Source organism: Eucyclogobius newberryi, unplaced genomic scaffold (genome assembly GCF_026437365.1).
Source record: "Eucyclogobius newberryi isolate DKJ021-1_F unplaced genomic scaffold, fEucNew1.0.hap1 SCAF_7, whole genome shotgun sequence".
Taxonomy (NCBI): Eukaryota; Metazoa; Chordata; class Actinopteri; order Gobiiformes; family Gobiidae; genus Eucyclogobius; species Eucyclogobius newberryi.
In genome coordinates, this window is record NW_027316389.1 from 31,554,296 (window position 1) to 31,576,694 (window position 22,399).

Below are 22,399 nucleotides of genomic sequence, written 5' to 3' on the forward strand. Positions count from 1 at the left end.
GATGTATACATGCACTTGTGTATACTTTTAGCCAATTCATTGTTTTAATTATTTACATTTAAATACAATTATAAAATAATCATAAATTTAAATAATTTTGGATAGACTACAGTACAAGTCCCAAATGCACACATTATCTAAACGAATATATACAGTCAATATACAGATCTATAAACACACAAAACGTCACTGCATCACCTGTTCTGAAAATGCGTTTGACGTTTAAAAAGTAATTTTGCTTTAAGCAGTTTATTTAATAAAGACTTCTAAAATTATAATTAAATATCTTAAAAAGTAACTAATTAGAACTCTGAGAAGTCTTGCTCATTTTTACTTTTCCTCCAAGTACTTTTTGATTGCATACATGTTGCTTTATTATTGTTCATTGTTTTATGTTGCACCGAATCACCAAAGCAAGTTTGTTCATTGGTTATTGCAATCAACTTTTTCTGATTCTGATTTGGTTGTATTTTAATCACGTAACTGTACTTTTACTACAAACATTCAGTACTCTTTGTACCAACAGAGCTTCTGTGAATGAAATTGTTCAATTATAATTGCAGATAAAGTTCAATAACCATGTCAATTTCAGATGAGTTTAGGTAAAAAATATATAAATAACTAAATAAATCATAATCAGAAGGAGCCTCTCGTGACCGCGCCTGGTAAGCGTGGCGACCACTGGCGATCCGCGTGCACGAGCAGCGCGAGCCTTGACGTCACCGAGGCGCCTGGCTCTGCTCCTGGGCCACTATCGCTACGGCAAAACGATGAGGAAAATCTGATGTTCACCCTCTAATATCTACGCTAATATGAGAACAATTGGAGCACATTTTGACCCGAGCAGTGGGACACATTCAGGCACACTTCTCAACTCGAAGAAGTCATCGTTCAGCTCGTTTACGTGAACGGATTTTCTCCATTCGCTATTGTGTTAGCGAGGAAAACTAGAGGCTCGGCTTGACCACGTAAATCGGATGGACTCTCCTGTGTAAGTTGTGCAAAGCTAATGCTACACTAGTGATTTGATGCTTTACTGAACATCTGCTGTGTTCTTCGAGCTTTATAAGCCTCCGGGCCTTATGCTAGTTGCAGAAAAGCTCGGTTGAAAACGAGTCTCCGTTACGCTCAGAAGGAAAATGATACGGTTTGATATGGGTGTCTCCAAAACCACTACGGCGAAACTCACTACATTATGGCTCTTCTGTTTGCATATGGTTTCATGTATCTCTGTCTATTTGTTTCACTGTCGCTTAAGGGAATCACAAGTTACGGCAATGCGGTCATTATAGGATGTATTGGATTTTACAAATTGGGATATTTTCTCCCCCTTGACATGAACTATCCCCTGTTACCTTTCCCCTCCCATGCTAGCGACAGCAGCCTACTAAGTCATTTAGGAAGGAGTTCTTTTGACACACGTTAGGCTAGTCATATTTCACCAATATGTGCTCGTTATAAGTGAGAGAAAATCTAATTTTGTGGATTCTGTACTGCATTTTGCCAGAACACCGGTCAGGTTAGCTGTTAGCATAGCCACGCAGACTACAAATAAGTGACAGGAACATCAGAGCAATCCAACCCTCAAGTCCTGATCACAATCTAACGGTTTGGTTGTGATGATCAGGACTTTAGGGTTGGATTGTCAATCTAACCCTTAAGTCCTGATCATCACAATCTAACCCTTAAGTCCTGATCATCACAATCCAACCCTTAAGTCCTGCCACTGAAAAGAAATAGTCTTCATCCTCAGGAACATACTTTTGTATTGTATTATTTTACACACTTAAGAGCATGCATGAGGCATTTTCAACAAAATGTACTGTGTGCTGAACTGACCAAATTATAACGTATGTCTTTATGTTTTATTGCAGGTCGAGTGGAAATAATTAAGCTTTTGGATAAGGAAAACTGGCACTTTTTGTCATGAAAGTAGTGCCACAAGTCAGTTTGCATATCTATCAAGATTAGTGAAATAAGTTGGAACATCCAGTAGTTTTGCTCTCCACTTCATCCTCAAAGCTTTCCTCAAACATGTATGGCAGTGCTCGCTCTGTTGGCAGAGCGGATGCTAACCATAGTGGAGGAAGAGATGGAGGTAGTACAGGTCAGGCCTCAGGCCGGTCCCCGCGCCTTCCACGATCCCCACGTATGGGACACAGGCGCACAAACAGTACTGGAGGAAGTGGAGGAGGGCCTGGTGGAACTGGAGGCAAAACACTCTCCATGGAGAACATTCAATCCCTCAATGCTGCATATGCTACCTCTGGTCCTATGTATCTGAGTGACAATGAAATGGCCATGGCAGGAGACCACCTTCCCAAGAGCGGAGGCACAATAACCACTACTGGAAGGCAGAGGGTGACATATGGTGTCCGGAGTAGTGGTGGTGTGGCTGCAAGTACTCCTAACATTTCCACCACAGTGCCTGCTAATGCTATGCTGCCAGCTGGGATGATGGGAGGTGATGCTCTGGCCTTTGGGGACCACCACATGGCCTCTACTGTCCCCCATTCTCTAAGGCAAGCCAGAGACAACACTATACTGGACCTGCAGGCCCAGCTTAAAGAGGTATATCACCTTTTTTTTTCTAAATTTGCTGAACGTCAATGTTTGCAAGAAAATGACAAAGAAAACCTTCTTCTCACTTCTCTCAGGTTCTTCGTGAGAATGACCTGTTACGAAGAGAGGTGGAGGTCAAAGAGAGCAAGCTTAGCTCATCCATGAATTCAATTAAAACGTTCTGGAGTCCAGAATTAAAAAAAGAGCGGGCTCTAAGAAAAGATGAGGCTTCCAAGATTTCAGTATGGAAGGAGCAGTATCGTGTTATTCAAGAGGAAGCACAGGTGAGCACTTACACACATTTGGGTATGCCTTTCTGCTTTTTATTATTAGAACTCCTTTACATATGTTTGGGTACAACGATATTGTCATTTCTGCTGTATCCAAAGTTGATGAATATTGTTGTGGTATTTTCATTGCTATGTAACACAATGAACAGAAGGAAATACGTACTGCCAAGAAGAAATTTAAACGCTAAATTGGTCTGTCATCTGAAATATGGCCACAATAATTCAAGAGTAATTCTATAATACTGTCATTAATCTCCCACAATAAATATTACACTACTCTATCAGATTTGTATATCCCCACTACCAGTACAAGTGTTTGGTCAATAATACCCCAGAGTCTGCTGTTAAAATGTGCTCATTAATGTAGTTTGTGGCCTTTTTTTCACTCCCTTTTGTAAATGAGGGGGCAGAACTGTATAATTTGTGTTTTCACTTGTGTCGAGTCACAGAATCACACCATCGAGTTATGCCCAGTTAGGCTCATCAGGGTAAATTGTAATTTAAAGATGTGTGCTTTTATCTGTCGGCCGCCTCCGTCTCCTCCCATGCAGCACACAGGAGGAGAGCCCCCCGCTAACAAAGCCAGACATTTGGTAAATTACAGCCTTAGCCTAACAGCATGCCCGTTTTCAATTGGATATACAACTACTATCATGTTTGCCGTTTTCTAACCACACTCTATGGTGAATAGTGAATGTACTGTGTGTACTAATGATTTAAAAGCCAATGACAGTGGTTAGCAAACAACTCTTATCATGTCATATGTTCCTGTAATGTCCACTCTGACGGACAGCCACACAGGCAACTGTGGAGGGTTACAATGTCCATGCAAAGAAGAGCCAGTTAATAGTCATTTTTTTGAATTATAATTTTGTAAAGGTATAGTTGCAGTTACGTTCTAGAATTTGATTGTCATCATTTTAGATGGTGGGCTGATATATTGCTGGAGAACTACTTCATGCCGCTGAGATATTAACCCTAAAGTACGATTGGTCCATGCAAACCCTTTCAAATGTGTGTAATATAGTTAAAATAGATGAGTTGAAATGAATAAACGGCACATGGAGAAATTCAGATGATAATGATAATGAAAAAGAGAACCTTGACCTCTCTCCACTTAAAATGTCAGAAGAAAATCACAACAAATAAAGTACGTATATTATTTCATCCATCATTTATCAAACAATAGAAATAGCCAAACATAAAATCTACACTTTTGTTTTTTAAATTTTATTTTGAGAAAAACTTGTTTCCTGCGGATATGCCCAGTAATTGCAAAGATATGAACGACAAACCAGAACCACAAATCTGCTATCTGCAAACTCTACAGTAGAATCTGACCTGGCTCCACCTCAACCACTGTAGGTTATCTAGAATGTTGTGATGTCACATGCACAGTCAATTATCCCATGAATAAATAATAATATTGTACTCTAGTAGTTGGCAAATCTCTATAGGTATTATATAATTATATGTCTGTCTTTATATTAAGCATGGTATTGTTGCTATTTATACAGTAGGTTGAGTACTACTTCCAAAGAGCTCGGGATCAAACGTCAAAAACGTAGACAGACATTGGCCAGACATGCAAAACCTCCATAAGGTACATTAGCGAAATCAATATAAAGTAAACTAAAGAGCCATGGCGGGGGAAAGAAAACGATAAGCCAAGCTCCTGGGTCACTACTGGTAAACTCATTTCTCACACTGTAGTCTCAGAATACTTTTGAATGAATGCTAGTAATTAGCATAAAATAGTCCATCGGTTTATCATTTGGCTAACTGAATATTCTGTGATGTGTGGTGACAGCATCCCGAGCTACATAGCATGAGTTAAGTAAGCGGTTCCCTTCTCTACTGCGCGCTGAAATACATGAGTGTCATTTGGCCTGCTCAAACAGGAGAGGAACTATGAGGAACTGAAGTGAGAAAGTGTGCGTGTCAGTGTGCGTGTCAGTGTGCGTGTCAGTGTGCGTGTGAGTGTGCGTGTGCGTGTACGAAGCCCGGGCGTGGAGAGGCACAGTCACAGCAGTGAGTCAGCCTTTGTCACGGGGAAGGAAGGTGATGGAGAGTGCCAGGGGAGGTGAGAGGATTGGTGAGAGAACAGGACAAGCGTAAGCAGGCTCGATGAATCGTTTCTGAGGAGTGTGCTGGGAAAAATGACAAAGGACCAAACGGGAGGGGGGCGGAGGAAGACTGACTTGTCTCTTTGTTCTTGCTCGTGAAAACCCTTGCAGATGCAGATCAGAGTAACAATTCAGTGGGTCACAGCCTCCCTGTGCACTGCCAAGCATTCATGGCATCAGATGCCACCAACAATGCAATACTACACTGGGCTGATTGTGTTTCACAACTTACATCTCTGGGCAAGAAATATAAGACTAGCCATTGACTGATTGCATTGTGTGTCTTTTTCAATATCAGTCACAGGATTCAATTGACTGATGTGCTATTGTTTCGTTTTTTTTCATAATATATGTAAAAGACAAATCAACATAGTGAAGAAGTATCTGTAAAGGTGTAGCGGGTTTAGTATTCACACCATCAGTACAAGGTTGCCGGTTTAATGGTCAGCTGAGCATTTGCTGCTGTTATGTCTCTGGGCTTTAAACTTAACCCACTTCAACTGCTTACAAAAAATATAAACCGATAAACGTGGCCAAGAGTCCAAAATATTTACTATATTCTCCACAAATTATGAGAAATGGAGGGAACAATATTTTTGGGGCTCAATATTTATCTTGTGTATGTTTTATTTACATGAGTGGGGAACATCTTATTGTTTCTAGTACAATAAGATTCAAGCTGTTGAGGGTCAAATGATTAACTTCTCTTAACACTTAAGCCTTGTGTTCCTCATGTCCGTAGCACCTCCAGATGACTGTCCAGGCCCTTCAGGATGAGCTGAGGATCCAGAGGGATTTGAACCAGTTGCTCCAACAGGACCCAGCCAGTCAAGGCCGAGACCTGGCCTTGACTTCTGAACCCACAGAGGAGAACTACAGGAGACTGCATGCTGAGCACGAGAGGCAAGCCAAAGAGCTGTTTCTACTCCGGAAGACCCTGGAGGAGATGGAGCTGAGGATCGACACGCAGAAACAAACACTGGGAGCAAGAGATGAGTCCATTAAGAAACTGCTGGAGATGCTTCAGAGCAAAGGTAATACAGGGTTTTGAGACGGCAATGAAAATACAGGACCACTAACTAATCTAAATTTCCAATGTTGTATATATTCGTTAAAAAAGACATTTAGAATTTCCTATTTTAATTATATTTGTTTCTTTGTAAAGGTCCTTTGGTTCTTTGCAAAGGCTTGTAAAGTGTTAAAAGGTGTTTTTAAATGTATTAGATGAGGTTTAATCATCAAACAAATGTTGATCTTTGAAAAATCGCCTCATACCCATGTACCAGCATTTCTATATATTACCCACCTCTGTTAATATATATATTTATGTGGGCTCTTGGCAACGGTGCGTTTTCTTAATCCCCTTACTCCTTTTGTTTCAGGGCCATCTGCCAAGGCCTCAGAGGAGGACCAAGAGCGTACCAGGAGACTGGCCGATGCAGAGATGCACAGACATCATCTTGAAAGTTTGCTGGATCAACGAGACAGAGAGATTTCATCCCTGAGAGAAGTTGGTTAACATTACTGATGGTAGGGTTCCACGCACTTGTTTTTACATTTTTTACATTTGCTGTTTTACTTTGGAAACAGGAGTTGCACCGTAGGTATGAGGGAACCCCCGAGTCCACAAAAACCAAAGCTCTACAAACCGTTATTGACATGAAGGTGAAATGAGTTTCTTGAAAACCATTTGCTTTGGTCACGGCAAGGTAATAATGAAACTATTTTGGATCCAGGACGCTAAACTCGGTTCAATGGAGAGAAGCTTGCGGGACATGGAAGAGGAGCTGCTAATGCTGAAATCCAATGGACTCTTGAGTTGTGAAGAACGCCAGGAGGAGATGAAACAAATGGAGGTCTACCGTAGCCACACAAAGTTCATGAAAAACAAGGTCGACCTCAACTTTACGAGTAATGTTCCTATGTTTGCTTTCATAATTGGCTTGTACAGTCTAACACTTACATTTATCATTAGATGGACCAGGTGAAACAGGACCTCTCCAGGAAAGACACGGAGCTACTGGGCCTGCAAACCAAACTGGAGACTTTAACTAACCAGTTCTCAGACAGCAAGCAACACATCGAAGTCCTGAAGGAGTCTCTCACTGCCAAGGAACAACGCGCTGCCATCTTACAGACAGAGGTGAGATCATTTGACCCGTTCTCCAACCTGAAAGAAAAATTCACAACTGGATTTATTTTCTTCTCCTCCGTAGGTTGATGCCCTGCGACTGCGCTTGGAGGAAAAAGAGGCAATGCTTAATAAGAAAAGCAAACAGATCCAAGAAGTGTCAGAAGAGAAGGGCACGCTCAACGGGGAGATCCATGACCTCAAAGACATGCTGGACGCTAAGGAACGCAAAATCATTGTGCTGCAGAAAAAGGTGAGCACATGTGGGCATAGCTCTCTTCTAAGGCAGGTAAAGTAGACACTGCAGGTGAAAAGGGAAACAAATGATGTAGAAAAATATGTACGGTATTAGAAGTGTTTTATCATGTGATGTTTTCATGTAAATATAAGGCATTTTATGTGTAAAAATTGCACATATTTGGGTCATATAGATCAGAAAAATGGAAATATTTATAAATTATACAAAGGCGATTTGAGATTTTATTTAGCATCTTGATAAAGATTGTAATTTCTTTTTTGAGGTAAAACATGAATAAATTGGGCTTCAAATTTAATCATAAATCCTTTTGCACGATCCGTTAAAATCTCACAAGATTACAAGATTGTTAAGTTTTGTGTGGACAGGTGCTATTTTAAGGGCCAATCTTTACGTCTTTTGGAGAAAAGGGCATTTTGTGAAAACAGACTTTAAAGTTGCAATGTCCCATATAAATCTATGAATTCAAGTTGATTAAATGACATAATAAAACATCTTTAGGGCAGATTGGACCGTTACATTGTTTCCAGGAGAAAATACTTACTTTTACACTTGTAACATCTGTAACAAAGATCAATCCATTAACCATAATGACAAAATAACCATATAAAAAGTACTAATCGTGTTCTAATATAATATTTCAGATTGAGAACCTACAGGAGCAGCTGAGAGACAAAGAGAAGCAAATGAGCAGCCTAAAGGAGAGAGTCAAGTCTTTACAAGCGGACACTTCAAACACCGACACTGCCCTGACCACACTGGAGGAGTCTCTGGCAGAAAAGGTGAGGGCAAACGGCCATTCCTTAATTGTTGTCGTAATTGGATATCTAAAAATGTGCGCGCGTATATTTGCAGGAGCGCATTATCGAGCGACTCAAAGAACAGCGAGATCGAGATGACCGGGAGAAAGGAGAGGAGATTGACTGTTCCAGAAAGGAACTAAAGGAGCTGAAGGAGAGGCTTAGTCTGTTACAAGGCGATCTGTCCGATAGAGAGGTAAGAAATACATGACAAGTGAGAGGAATAGAATAGTCATTTTTACTGCCCACTTTGCACTAGTTTGGGCCCATGTGTGTGCTGAGATTTTTGAATGCCAAAATGGATCTTAAATCTATTTATAGCCGTACCAAGGCCTGCATTTGGTGGTTTGGTTGCCACGGTGGCTTTCCTGTTAGTACTGTATGTACATTGAATTCCTGTGTTGTCACTCCACACTTATTCCTTGCTTTTTATAACTTGAACCTGTACCACTGGCGGCACACATGCTTGCACTGATGATACTCTGTTCATTTAGAATACAACTTTCATAACCAACTCCAAAAACAGGAGGACTTGCAGCCTTCTCTGTGACTAAATGCAGTGTAGACCCTTTAAAGTTTTTTTTAAGGGAGAACTGAGGCAAAAGGGAAGTAATGTTCAATGGAGAAACAAAATGTGAACAATTGCAGGTGGTTTTGTCAGATGAAAAGCACTCGGAGACATGTGACTGGTTCAAAGACATTTTAAATATAATTTGTTTTCTTAATAGGAGATTCTGAAAGATACTGGGTGCTTTTGATGAAGGTTTTATGTTGCATACTTTCCCACAAATGATACATTTTGTGAAGCTCAAATACAATTTTGAGGCTAGATAATAGTATTTTTTTCCATCTTTAGTTATAGAGAAGCAGACTAACTGACAAATCAAAGGTTTCTAGGTTGGATGTCAGTTCATAATTGGAAATGTTTCACGGTTAACTTCACTTTGCCTCCGTTTCAGACTTTTGAATATTTGAAAAGGTCTATAGCGAGCAATAAACTCCCTCAGCTGCTTTTATTGTGCGTGTTTTGTTTCTGTAGTGGTCATTTGGTAAACCTCCCCCGTAGACTACAGTAGGGTCAGGGGTCAGGGTACAGGGTACAGGTGAGTAGTGCCAAGAGAGTTGTGATGCTTTTCATGACACTGCCTGGTGCAGGTCAAGGTGCTCTTACATTTTGTATGTAAGAGCATGATTTTGTTAAATGGTTTATTAACATTTATATGGTATTATAAGCCGTCTACAAATGCTAATACCGGTAATTGTATAAGTGCCCATACACAAAGAACTAGTGCTTATTAACACTCCTTAGTAAATACTTTACTAGTAATTACTTTACTAAGGAACCTTATTTCAAAACATTACCAGCTGTTTAACTTCATTTTGGTGTTTGCTTCATCTTCGTTTATTCCTATTTTAGACTTGGCCCTGTGGCACCCAAAAACCAAACATTTCCTGAGATAACACTTACTTTTTTTACATTCCAATAATGTTAATGTGAGTGTTATTTTGATTTGTGTTTGGCCGATGTAGACAAATCTGTTGGACCTCAAGGAGCATGCCTCATCACTGGCCTCCTCCGGCCTGAAGAAGGACTCAAAATTAAAGACACTAGAAATCTCCTTGGAACAGAAAAGAGAAGAGTGCCTGAAACTGGAAAACCATCTAAAGAGGGTATTTATTCATCAACTTATTTGGCCCTCTTTAGTATTTGAATTGACCCTTTTTCAACGGTTCAACATTTGAATTGCTCCGACAGGCCCAGACGGCTGCCCTGGAGGCTCAAGCCAACACAGAGGTGGCCGAGCGCATCAAAACCCTTGAACAGGATGTGTCTCGCCACAAGGAGGATTCTGGGAAGGCCCAAGCGGAGGTGGACCGCCTGCTGGAGATCCTCCGGGAAATGGAGAATGAGAAGAACGATAAGGACAAGAAGATTTGCGAGTTGGAAAGGTAAGCAAAAATGATTGAACTTAAATAAAGGTTAAGAAGCAAAAACTGTGTGTAATATCCTCCTTATGTAATCATGGTATCAACTCCATCATCCAATTCAAACATAATATTCTGTAGTGTTTTATGTTATGAGGGACAGGCATTGTTGATTGTAGATGTGTAGATTTTTCTTTTGGATGTTTGTCATAAAACATTTGATTATTTTTTGATTTGAAATAACCAATTTCAAGTTCAATGATACGTTGTTCCATGAATTGCCTTGATTCCGTGGCGTGGTGAGACATTACTTGACCTTCTTCTCACTGTCTGGGTTTCTTTCCCTCTTCATTGCTTGCTTTGGACATTCTCACAGTATGACTTCAAGGTAAGTGACTTTTCTCCTTTTGTATTTCTTCTTCTCTTCTCTATCTGGACCCCTCCTTCCGTTCCATATATTTTCCCTTCACAATTTATGTGCAAAATCTTTTGTTACCAACTTGGTTAGGATACTCTGGTTGTACAACCAATTATTTTATTATTATTTAATTTTTTAAATTTAATTCACAGACTTTGTGCTTTAACACCAATGTCCGTCTTTCCGAGTGTTCTTTTGCACTTAAACTATCCCATAATTTTAATAAATGTGACATTATTATTGGTCTAAATAACACCTTGTGTCTTTGTAGACAGATGAAAGACCAGACAAAGAAGGTGGCCTCTCTGAAGCACAAAGAGCAGGTGGAGAAGAGCAAAAATGCACGTCTCATGGACGAGGCCAGGAAGAGGGAGGACAACGTGTCAGAGAGTTCTCAGCAAGTCAAGGTTTGCAATGAGCTCTGCTCAGCTGGACTGCTCTTTGATCCACACTGCAGTTATTCTCTACAGCTCTGTCAAACGCCAAATATATTGTCTCCCCTTGCACTTGTGTAGGACTCTTTGCGTCAGAAATCCGAGCGCATTGAGGAGCTGGAGGAGGCCTTGAGAGAGAGTGTTCAGATCACAGCTGAGCGGGAGATGGTTCTAGCACAAGAGGAGGCTACCAGGGCTCACCAGGAGAAACAGGTACACTAAATTACATCTTAAAAAGAGGAAAGCGTAACGCTACTAACAAAAATGATCTCGGGAAGCTACAGGAACTAAATGTCAAAGCTGCTGTACTAGAGAAACCAGTAATAACGAGGTGTCCCACTACGCTAGTGTGATTGTATTTCTATCCTTTTCGTTACATCCCCCTTTCCCCTTTAACCCTCTTTTCTTCTTCAGTTCTTTTATCTCTATTCTTTTCTTTCTCTTGTTTTCTCTGTGCTACACACCGCAGAAGTATTCACTCAAACCAATGCATGAGTCCAACTTCGCCCACCTTAAGTGGTCTAAGGTACGAGTATATGTGACCTCCATTAGTCACACTCACAGTGGAGGAAACTCAACAGCAGCACCGCTCTGGAGTGCATACCCTCATGGTGATGCTGTTGTCTTCACCCATTGTGATTTCTATGTTCTCACTCTTACCTGGTTTTTGCTTACTTTCAAATAAAACAACAAAAAAACAAATGATTTGAAATACTTTTAAAACTGCACTCAAATGCCAGGTAATTGTGCTGTAGTGCCCTTTGGAAATGAATTGTCTTCACTGCCTCTAAATACTTCACACACACGTTCCCAAGGTGGACCCCTGCACTGTCATCCTTTACTTTGGCATGTCATAATCCTTACTGTCGAAGATTGAAATGTGTTCTGTGTTTTCGCAGATGGAAGAGTTGCTTGGTGCAATGGAAAAGGTCAAACAAGAGCTGGAGTCCATGAGGGCCAAGCTTGCCTCCACCCAGCAGTCACTGTGTGAAAAAGAAGCCCACCTCACAACCCTGCGTGCAGAGCGCAGAAAGCACCTGGAGGAGGTGCTGGAGATGAAGTAAGATTCATTATTGATCCCCACCTTTAGGCTGCAGAATGTCAAACTATTATTACTCATCCAGTCGGCGGGAGAGTTTGATGCCATGAATAATAAATGACAATTGAGCTATTTACTTTGGTGTAAAATGCCATATTGTTGCTGTGTTTCTAAAAGGCAGGAGGCGCTGTTGGCCGCCATCAGCGAAAAGGATGCGAACATCGCACTGTTAGAGTTATCTTCATCCAAGAAGAAGAAGACCCAGGATGAGGTGGCTCTGCTGAAGCGGGAGAAGGACCGGCTCGTGCAGCAGCTGAAGCAGCAGGTAGTTTGGCCATTTAAAATCTACACCATTTTATTGCATGTACGTAATGACACTGCAGATGTTTTTTGAAGGTTGGTGAATTTATCCTGCTACAGACTTTGCATACATTTGTCCATGAGCAAGACACCTACCGATCTTTCCTTATGAATATGTTTGTGCGGCTGGGTTAGCTGAATTGCAAACAAAGACACACAAACTATATTAAGGTCAAACAACACCACATGCTAAAGCCTGGGGGACTTCATTTACCTGGATTACCATTGGGAGGGCTCACTGTTCTTTCTACCTCCCATAGACCCAGAACAGAATGAAGTTGATGGCAGACAACTACGAAGACGATCATCTCAAAACTGCCCACGACCAAACCAATCACAAACCTTCTCCAGATCAGGTAGGAACTTTAAAGCTCTACTAATATGGATGCTTTTAGAGAATCTGAAACGTTGTCTTTACCCAAGTGTTTAATCATTAACATGCACTAACAAAATATTCTCCCTAACGCTGCGGTTGGCTGCACACATGGCTAATAGGATGATGAGGAGGGTATTTGGGCATAGCCAACCTTTTGCCCTCCTCCCCTCTCGCTCAGTTTTTTTGTTCAGAAGGGTGAGCTTGGATGGAAATGTTTGTTTTGTTGCTATGTGGCATGTTCATCTGTGACGATCCATTTTTCTCTTACGTGGCATCTGTGCTTGTAACCCATTCAGTGCATTCTCATGATTTTGCCATTTTGCTGTCAGACGTGTTAGTCTGTTATTCGTGTCACTATTTTTCTTTTCTTTTTTGCAATTTTGAAGATAATATTGATACTAATGAATTATTGTATTTTATAAATCTGAGACTACAACATCACATTTCAAGTAAAAAAAATAACTACGGATGTCATGATTTAAAATGTTATTGTGAGATTAAACATAGCTATTTAACAATTATTCGCGATTATTAACATCATGATCAAAACAACAATAAAATCCAAAAGAAATTGTCCTTGTTTTCTTAACACATTACCGCTCCTCTATATGTGACCTGCTTAATGAAATCAAACTTTTAGAATAATCTATTTGACATAAACGGCAAGATTAAAACGCACTTGACATTTAGGTTTACTGTTTTGAGGAAAGTTTCAGCAGAACAGACTAAATTTTTCCTCTAAAAATGTCACAATTATCAGTTATTAGTCTTTAAATAATCACGATTATTGATTAACCTAATAATCTTGACATCCCTAGCTGAAAGAAACAAATACCGCTATATCTCGCAATTAAAAGTAAGAAAAATAGCTTGTTTTTAGCTTGAGTAAATTTTTTTTTAAATATTCCACACTCCACACAGCTTTGTTGTCGTACAAGTCAGGAGATCCCTGATATTGTCATGATACTCAGAATTGACCACAACTAGTACAAAAACAGGCAATATCATTTGAGCCAAAAATGAATATTGTTTGTATTTCATAATAAGCAAGGACAGCGTTGTGGCAGGACTCGTCAGTTGTGCCTTGTGCGTTGCATGCAGTAGCTAATCCGTGTCGCTATGGCTCCTGAGCTGTGCATGTTGTTGCGCTTGATGCTAATGACCAGCTCTGATCTCTGACCTACACAAACAGGTGGTCTCGGCTACAGTGTTTCCCACTGAAGGTCGACTCTCGCTGGGTTAATGCTTTCACACCGATGATGCATGGAAATTAGTGATTTTTCTCATTCTGTTCTTTTCAGTGTCCCATTTGTGTTTTTGTGATTTGTAGGGCTGAACGTTTGATCCAAATTGTTAATTGGCAAAATGCAAGGCTGCAATTAGTTAACATAACATAAGATCCATATAAATGAAACAATTGTTCTGATTTGACAAATAATACTATCTTTATTTTGGTTGTCTTATTATTAAATTGTCTGAAAATAAATGTTGTTCGTTGCATGTAAATTGTCCCTGAATTTTGGATGGAATGTTGCCTATTGATGACATTTCTTTTTAATTTGTGTCACGATTGTCATGGCCAAAATGGCTGCTATTAATGATAATGTCACAAAATAGTTCACGATTGAACAACTGTTATAAGTGAAAATAACAACAATTTATACAAGAACATCATAGACAAGTAGCATTTTCTGCAGAATCTGGTGGTAAAATGGCAATTTATTTAGTTTGTGAGTATACAAAATGTACCACAAAGGATTATTGCCTACCCTTTTTACTACGATTAACGATATTATTGTGTTACTGTTGTCATTCCTACCAGTCACATGCTCTTTAATGACCTCATCAGAGAAGTAAATATCCCATTTCTATCGAGCCTTGTGTCTAAAATCTGCCAAAACCGTGCAGTTTTGTATTTGTTTAGCAACATTTTTGTCCTCAATTTAGTTATTGCTCCTGAATAAGTTTAAAATGAGAGCAGTAAAATATCAGATCAATTGCAGTTAAATGTTTTTGTTCAGCCCTAATTTTTTGTGGAGAATTCATTTGTCTGTGTTTTGTATTGTGTGTATTTTGGTCTCATTCTTCTCCTTCTGGACCACTACATTGTCCTGTCCTTACACCGTATTTATGTCCCACAGATGATCCCCCCTCTTGTAGCCCTGTTCCAGAATCGCAGCAAGCTCAAGCTCTACATCGCCCACCTGACCGACCTGTGCCATGAACGGGACCCCAGCATCCTCAGCCAGCTCACGCCCCCTTCACACTATCACCACAGCGACCCCGACGACTGCGAGCTGGAGCTCCAGAAGATGGGCTGCCAACAGGTGACGTGTGCTGCTCATGTGACCTGTATGATGTAACCCACGTGTCAGTTAAAGGAGGGGAAAGTGAATACTTACTTCATAAAATTATACTTTTTTACAATTTGAGGATGATTTTGAACTTCAAATTTATAGTACTGTACATTGACAAAGTATATCAACATAAATCCAGCCTTGCACTAATAAAAAACATAATGTATACATGAGACACAGGTTGCTAATGTACGACACTAAAGGTTAAATGTATTGCACTCACCAAATAAATACTTTTGTACCATCTTCACTTTAATCATATCCACGTAACTTCTAAATAAACCCACATTATTCCAATTATTGTATTGTTTTTAGGGCTAAAACAATACACAGACGCCATCAAAATAACAAATGAAACATGAATATTTAGTGTTTATAGTGGAAAAAACTGTTTAGTGTTTAAGTTTTAAATGTCCGCAGCTTTGTCTGTGTCACGTTTTGTTAATGTCTCATATTCGGGGGCTTTTTGTTGAAATAAATAAAGTAACTGGGGAAAAAATTTCCAGAATAATTGATGGAAATGTTTTGTTTTAGTTTTTTGGCCTTGCAAGCGTTTACATTGTTTTCTGAGAGATTTATGACAAAGCAAGAACAATGAAAACCCTGTAAATATCCTACAATCATCAGGCGCCATCACTTTAGCTTCATCTGGGTCAAATTTAGCAAAAAACCCCATTCACACAGACCTTTCTCAATCCAAACAACACATCGATTAATTTAATAAAAAGCTAATTTGTCGTTCGTTGCTGCTCTAATCGTCCCGTTCTTCTTGCAGTTGGAGCGGGAGCTGGAGTTGTGTGAGAAGGAGAGCGCCGAGCTGCAGGAATACGCCAACTGTGTTCTCCAGCAGATCGCGGATTACTGCCCCGACATCCTCGAGCAGGTGGTCAACGCGCTGGAGGAGTCGTGCTAGCCGACGGACTCGCTGGAGGAGTCGTGCTAACCGAAGGACTCGCTGGAGGAGTCGTGCTAACCGACGGACTCGCTGGAGGAGTCGTGCTAACCGACGGACTCGCTGGAGGAGTCGTGCTAACCGACGGACTCTTCAGTAAAACCTCTACTAGACCTCCGACTGCTCTAAACATTCACTTACAGTTACAGATAAACCTGAGCTTCTTTATCATTCCTCTCCTCACCCGTCCCTTTTTAAGACTTTATTGTCACGTGTACTTCTGATGTAAGGCGTGGGGCTCAACACTTTAAAGATTTAATTTAAAATGCAACAGCAGATTGGTAATTTGAGCACAATTTACCGTAGTTTGTTTTAGTATTATTATTATTTTATGGAACTGATCATCGCACAGGAGTCTTCAGGTGAACTCCAGTCTTAACCGAACCGGTGTCTGCAACAATTTGTAAAGTAAGCACAGTTACCTCGACGACTAACCCATACATTTGACAATAAAGTCTTCTGGAACACTAGAGAGCTGCGACATCTAGAGGAGAGGAGTGAGTCGCTCAGACGTTACAATATTAAAAATGTCGTTGCGCTTTTACCACATACATTACGGCAGCGGTAGAAGTACGGTACTCGAGTTTTGTTAAGTAAAGCTGCAGATACAGAAACAAACAAAAAATACTCAAAGTAACGGTATTGCCTGGAAAAAAAAAAGGGTTTAAAAAATATACTTTAAGAATAGAAAGTCCAGTTAAAAAATGTAGTCGAGTAGAAAGTACAGATGCTCTCGAATGCAGTCAAGTAAAAGGAAGAAGTATCCACTTTAAAATTGACTCAGTGCAATACTTTTACATTTGTACTTTTAACTTTCCACCGCTGCATTACAGTTAGAAGCAAAAGCTGCTTAAGAAGGGCGTGTTTCTTCTTAGGAGTAGGTCGGCTTTACTGGGGGGGATCAGGGCACGACCTTTGACTCTAATAAGGTTATTTTATATTTCTAAGTTCAAATGAGGCGGGAGAGGGAAATGAAAGCTTTTTATTAGTGGTGTACTATTACTTTCCAAAGGTTTTGCACATGTAACTTGTTTATGAGGTATGTAATGTTTGGTTTGGGGATGTTTTAGTGGCCTTGGAGCATGCACAGACGTCAGTACTGGACCTATCACAGGGAGACACTCTGTAATATTGGTGCTAAGGCATGGTGTAAGATTTTTTTGATCCAATTCAGAGATTATTCCGTCTCATCCAAAGTTTCTAGAAAAAAAAACAAAAAACACCAAGCCCGTCATTGTTTATCAAGTCATCGAAAAATGCAAGCGACATCATCTTGTATTTTTCCAATCACTTACTTACAAATGCAAGTGATACCTCCTTTTAATGTCTTTTTTGAAATCTTCAGGGCTGAGATTTTTAATTACGAAGTGCACAATACATTTGCACGAATTACTCACCTTTCAAAAGTAGAATCGGTTTGTAAATATCATCGTCAACTCATACAATAAAGGTAATCAAGTGGATGGTGTTCATTCTTTATTAAAAAAGAGAAAAGTCTGAAACACAGTGCAGTTTGTGTCCAATTTCGTCTTCAGGACAAAGTGTGTGTGTGTGTGAGTGTGTGTGACAGTGCTGCCATAATGTTATGGGAAGTCATGTTCTATAGAGAAATGTGTATGTGTGTGTGTATATATATATATATATATATATATATATATATATAAACTATGAAATACATATATGAAAATGTTTACTGTATGGATATGCATTGAATGTTTGCACAGAATTTAAAAGGGCCATTGCTCTGATCAAAACGGCCGTAGAAGTGGGGGAATAAAAAAAAACAAAAATAAAAAATACTTGTGTGAACTCAAATGTTTTTAAACCGTGACTGTGTGATGCAAGTGTATTTTATGGCATTTACTTTAGTCATTTTTATATATTTTACTATTCAGTGATTCTGTATTATTACTTCCAGTGTTGTTTGTCAACTTTTCATTAAATGTCAAAGGCGAGTTTCTTGAAGTGTAAAAATAAGTGTTCATTTATGCCTCAGGTGTATCACAGACCAAGTGCTTTATGTGCGATCTGATTTCAAATCCTTTACAAATCATACAGGACTAGGGCTTGGACAGATGTCAGCTGAATGCTTATTTTTGCTCAGTCTCTTGTCTTTTCATCAGAGTTGGAATTGTTTCTCTCCAAAGAGGAAGCATTTTCATATGACTGATTCTCATTACTTTGGCCTAAGTGTACCTGCCTTGCCTTAATGTCAAATTAATCATTCTTTTGACTTTATTGTGGAACACAGCTTATTTTATGGGGCTTGTGTAAAGTTAAAATGAAAGAAATGTACTGCCTTCTGTCTGTGTTGAGTCAAATTGTGTAAAAAGTATCAGACATGTTAGTGAGTTACATTGGTTTTGTATGTATGTAAATAAATAAATTATAAGCCTCGTCTTGTAGCTTTGGTCATTTCGTCATTATTGCATTGTGAATCTTTTGAGTTTTTCTCTGCCTTAGAAATTAAGATTGAAAAGAGATTATTACAGAAGCCGAGTCAAATTTTAAACATTTTAAATGTTTATTCATAAATATCACTACTGTGAGTATAAAACCACCTTAAATTGCTAATTTATTTTACCAATACTATTTGTGGAAGCTCTGGGAGAAAACACCATAGGCGAGTTAGGACATTGCATATTGGCCTCAGAGCGGTTCATTTCTACGTTGCTGTAGCGACGGTGCAGATTTCTTTTGACATAATGGCATACTGAAACACCTGGTACATCATTTTCCTCAGGAATATGAAACATTATCAAACTGTACACAAGTAAAGAACGCGACAGGAGTGATCAAACCACTTCAATTTGAAGTACAATTTTGTCAATCATTCAAATACAAAAAATATTTGTTACATTAGTAAAAATACAAACAAAGGATATGCTATTAAAACTTCAAATGATACTCTGGGTTTATTGTTAAAGAGTGAATAAAACATCTATTTATCTTCAATAAAAAGTCCTTAACATGAAAATCCCAACTGTTTTGGGTCACAAAAATAGTCTATGCCTTTTTTCAACAATAGTAGGCACTCCTGTGTTCAAAGGGTGAGGTAGCTCAAGGAACCCGCACGGGCTGAAGCCAACTAAATTCTAATAAGAGTTGAGACGCCTGTCAAGGTGAGCAAAGACCTCAGCATTTTAGTCACAGAATCCAACAGAAAGTAGAAGTCTCTTTGTGAAGGAGTGCTCACCTCATCCTCTCACTCTCAGTCATTTGCCACAGTCCCAGATTTAACACTTTAAGGCATGGGAGCTGTGTGATTCTCTCCAAACCTCTTTTGGTGATTTTAGTACAACCGTAAAGGTCGATCCCTGTGAGCTGGGTCAGATGGTCAGCTATGAGCTCCAACCCTTTGTCAGTTATGCGCACACACTGTCCGATGTTGAGAGTCTTGAGTTCATGCATCTGGCGCACCATGCGGTTGATGCCATCATCACTAATATGGCAGGAGCAGAGGGACAGGGACTTGAGCTGGTACAAGCCCTGGGCGATGTAAGCCAGACTCTGATCTCCAATCTTATCACAGAAAGAGACGTCCAGTCCACACAGGCAGAGTGTGCCCATGGCCAGGTGCATTATCCCTGTGTCACTGATGTTATCACACGACCTCAGGTTCAGGCAGCACAGGTTGGTCATGTGTGACAGGTGGATCATGCCAGCATCTGATATGCCTCCACAGAAGCTCAGGTTCAGGACCTTCAGCTTGCTGAGACCTTTGGAGACGTGTTTGAGGGAGAGGTCTGTGAGTTTCTGACAGTCCTGTAGGGTGAGCTTCTCCAGGGACAGGCAGCCCTCTGCAGCGCTGCGGGTCATTCCCGCCAGGTGTCCTATGCCCACATCAGACACGTGCCTGCAGCTGCGCAGGTTCAGGCTCTTGAGTCGGTGCAGACCCCAGGCGATGAGCAGCAGACCCGTGTTGGTGATGTTGCTGCAGCCTCCCAGTTCCAGCACCTCCAGGTTCTTCAGGTACTGCGCGATGCGGCCCAGGCTGGAGTCCGTGATCTGCTTGCACAGGCTCAGGTTGAGCACGCGCAGGGACGGGATGTCCTGTACAAAAGCGTGCCCCAGTCCGTTGTCTGTGAGGTTAAAACAGCCACACAAGTTGAGACTCTCGATGTGCGGCATGCCCTGGATCACGTAGCTCAAACTTCTCCTGAGACTGAGAATCTGCACTTTCTTGATGCCCCGGGTCTGGAGGCTGGGGAACAGGGACGGGTTCGCTCTCCGCAGATGGAGTTTGGCTTCCACCCCCCTCCACACAGACTTGTGGTACGAGGCGTCCCTCCAGGCCGCGCACACTTGAGCCACTCTGCCTTTGTCTTTCACATCCAGATAACTGAAAATAATGGCGAGGATTTCAGGGAAAAGGCACGATATGTGAGTCTCCATTTCAAACATGGCTGCGGTTGAAAGGAGCTCCGCAACAGATGTTGTCCGTAGCGCCAGTATGGCTGTTAGCTCCGGCTCCGGGACAAGTTGCTCTGCAGGCAGCGTTAGCTTGATGACAAATAAGCTAACATAAGCCAATTAGCTGTTTATGAAGAGCAGCGCGTCCATCGCAGAGCTACGATGATCTTCAGAACGCATTGTGAATTACAGCATTCCCCGGATGGTCAGGACAGACATGAAACTGATAACTTGAAGGTTCTAGATTGTGAAGCTGGTATTTACCTAGCAGGCTAGGCTAACAGTTAGCGAGCGTCGGCGGAGAAAGCTTTTCAAACTTGTGTGCTTCCAAACCGGCGTCCGATCACGGCAAAACAGCTTGATCCTTCTCCCAGTGTCTTATCACGTCCCAAAATCAAAACGAAGCACTATTATTCTTCTAAACGCACACAGTGGGTAGTTTGTGCTCTTCCTGCAGGCATTTCCCGATAGCGTCGTACCAATGCGAGCTTACCAAATGAATAAGTCCACTTTGTTAGCTTGAGCTAACCTAGCGGCGAACGTGCGCCTCCCACTGGCCGTATCCAGTATTGCTATAATAAAAAGCGAAAATACTTTTAATAAACCCAAGTAAAGTAATAATCATATTTTCTCAAATAGGAATTTACCCTAATTATGTACTGTGAAAGTACTATGTGCTTATTGATTATGTAAGCCTAACCTAGTGACATTTATGTTTTTCTTTAAAAATATTTATCTCTGATGAGAATTCTTTGAAAAGGTGTTAAGTTACTGAGTTAAAATAAATGTTGTAATGTATTTTGTTTCATGGTCCAATACCTACAATACTTTCACATTATACCGGTACATAGCAAACACACAGAAATAAAACATTAGGTTTGTTCTTTGAAAGCAATAATTAAAAAAAATCTTTGCAACTAATTCCAAGACCACCAAAGTAACAGCGTCAGACTGTGATTTACTGCAGTGGGCTTTCCTGCCTCTCTGGACTGTTACTTTTAAAATGCCTTTGAACTGGCAGGAAGCCTGGAGAGGTGACCTAACCCCTGGCACCAAAGGCAGAGGAGGTTCAAGGAGGTTAGAGGTTGTTAGAGAGCCAGTGTGAAGATAACAAGAGGTGCATTCACTCTCATTCACTTTTAGATGACCTACTTAGGTTTCTCCCTCAACTGACATTTTGGGTAATGGGCCTAATTAGAATCGATAAACTAAGAATGAATGTCAGTTGAAATTGTGTTTGTTTGTTTCTGTGCACACACTGTCACACAAATTAAATAGGCTCTCTCACGATCTACACTTTGAATCAGCTCCTTGTTCTGAGGTCATTGTTGTGTTGCTTTATTTGTAGGTTTCTGTCATTTACAAACCACTAACTTATTCTATGGCATCATTCATTGAAACTATCCATGGACCTCAGAATGATGAATGTAACCGTTGCCATAGCAATTAATATCTTTTGAAAGGGGAAAAAGTCCTCCAAATGTTGCATATAACAAGCAGTTATATTTATATTCATATTTATATTTATATTGTGGTGGTGTTTTCAGAGTCCAGACGTGTGATGCTATGTACTTTTATTGCATGTTCGAATATTCACCACCAGAGGTCAGTAGGTTACTTCATTGATAAACCTGATCACTGCGTCACTGTTTGGAAAGGAAAAAAATGTTTTACAGCAGAAATAAATTCATTATTTATTTTTTAAATATAACCAAGATTGTGTTTGCTGGTTTTTGCTAACTTTTTTTTTGTAGTTCCGCTGAGAAAATTATTTTGGCTATTATACGCCATAAGTGAGTTCTCATAAATTTGCAAAATCACACTTAGATCACACATTAGAAATAGACATTCTACCAGCCATCTCCTCATTATTTGCCTATAATGAAAACTGTGCACAGTGTGTGGGCCAAATAAATGTCCACAATTATTACAAATAATAGAGTGAATCCAAACATATGT

At 40.2% G+C, this 22,399-nt stretch overlaps 2 protein-coding genes across 5 annotated transcripts; one reads left to right on the plus strand and one right to left on the minus strand.

Moving 5' to 3' along the window:
• Positions 1 to 703: 703 nt before the first annotated feature.
• LOC140348462 (ELKS/Rab6-interacting/CAST family member 1-like) lies at positions 704 to 18,424 on the plus strand. Of its 4 annotated transcripts, XM_072434400.1 has the most exons (22): positions 704 to 991; positions 1,875 to 2,571; positions 2,658 to 2,846; positions 5,721 to 6,012; positions 6,361 to 6,488; positions 6,569 to 6,643; positions 6,715 to 6,870; positions 6,954 to 7,121; positions 7,195 to 7,362; positions 8,010 to 8,147; positions 8,221 to 8,361; positions 9,696 to 9,836; positions 9,922 to 10,115; positions 10,781 to 10,916; positions 11,025 to 11,156; positions 11,413 to 11,469; positions 11,843 to 12,003; positions 12,160 to 12,307; positions 12,603 to 12,698; positions 14,860 to 15,045; positions 15,851 to 15,968; positions 16,089 to 18,424. In XM_072434400.1, the coding sequence occupies exons 2-22, from the start codon at positions 2,035 to 2,037 to the stop codon at positions 16,106 to 16,108; spliced, it is 3,381 nt and encodes a 1,126-aa protein (XP_072290501.1). In that variant the 5' UTR covers positions 704 to 991; positions 1,875 to 2,034; the 3' UTR covers positions 16,109 to 18,424. The 4 variants fall into 4 exon arrangements, with proteins under 4 accessions (XP_072290501.1, XP_072290503.1, XP_072290502.1 ...); XM_072434402.1 differs by lacking the exons at positions 15,851 to 15,968; positions 16,089 to 18,424 and adding an exon at positions 12,838 to 12,913 and having other exon boundaries at positions 14,860 to 15,030; XM_072434401.1 differs by lacking the exons at positions 11,413 to 11,469; positions 16,089 to 18,424 and having other exon boundaries at positions 705 to 991; positions 15,851 to 16,025.
• Positions 18,425 to 18,527: 103 nt separating this feature from the next.
• Positions 18,528 to 20,963, minus strand: LOC140348842 (F-box/LRR-repeat protein 14-like). Its single transcript, XM_072434951.1, has one exon. It carries the CDS (start codon positions 20,429 to 20,431, stop codon positions 19,220 to 19,222), a length of 1,212 nt encoding a protein of 403 aa, XP_072291052.1. The 5' UTR covers positions 20,432 to 20,963; the 3' UTR covers positions 18,528 to 19,219.
• Positions 20,964 to 22,399: the final 1,436 nt, after the last annotated feature.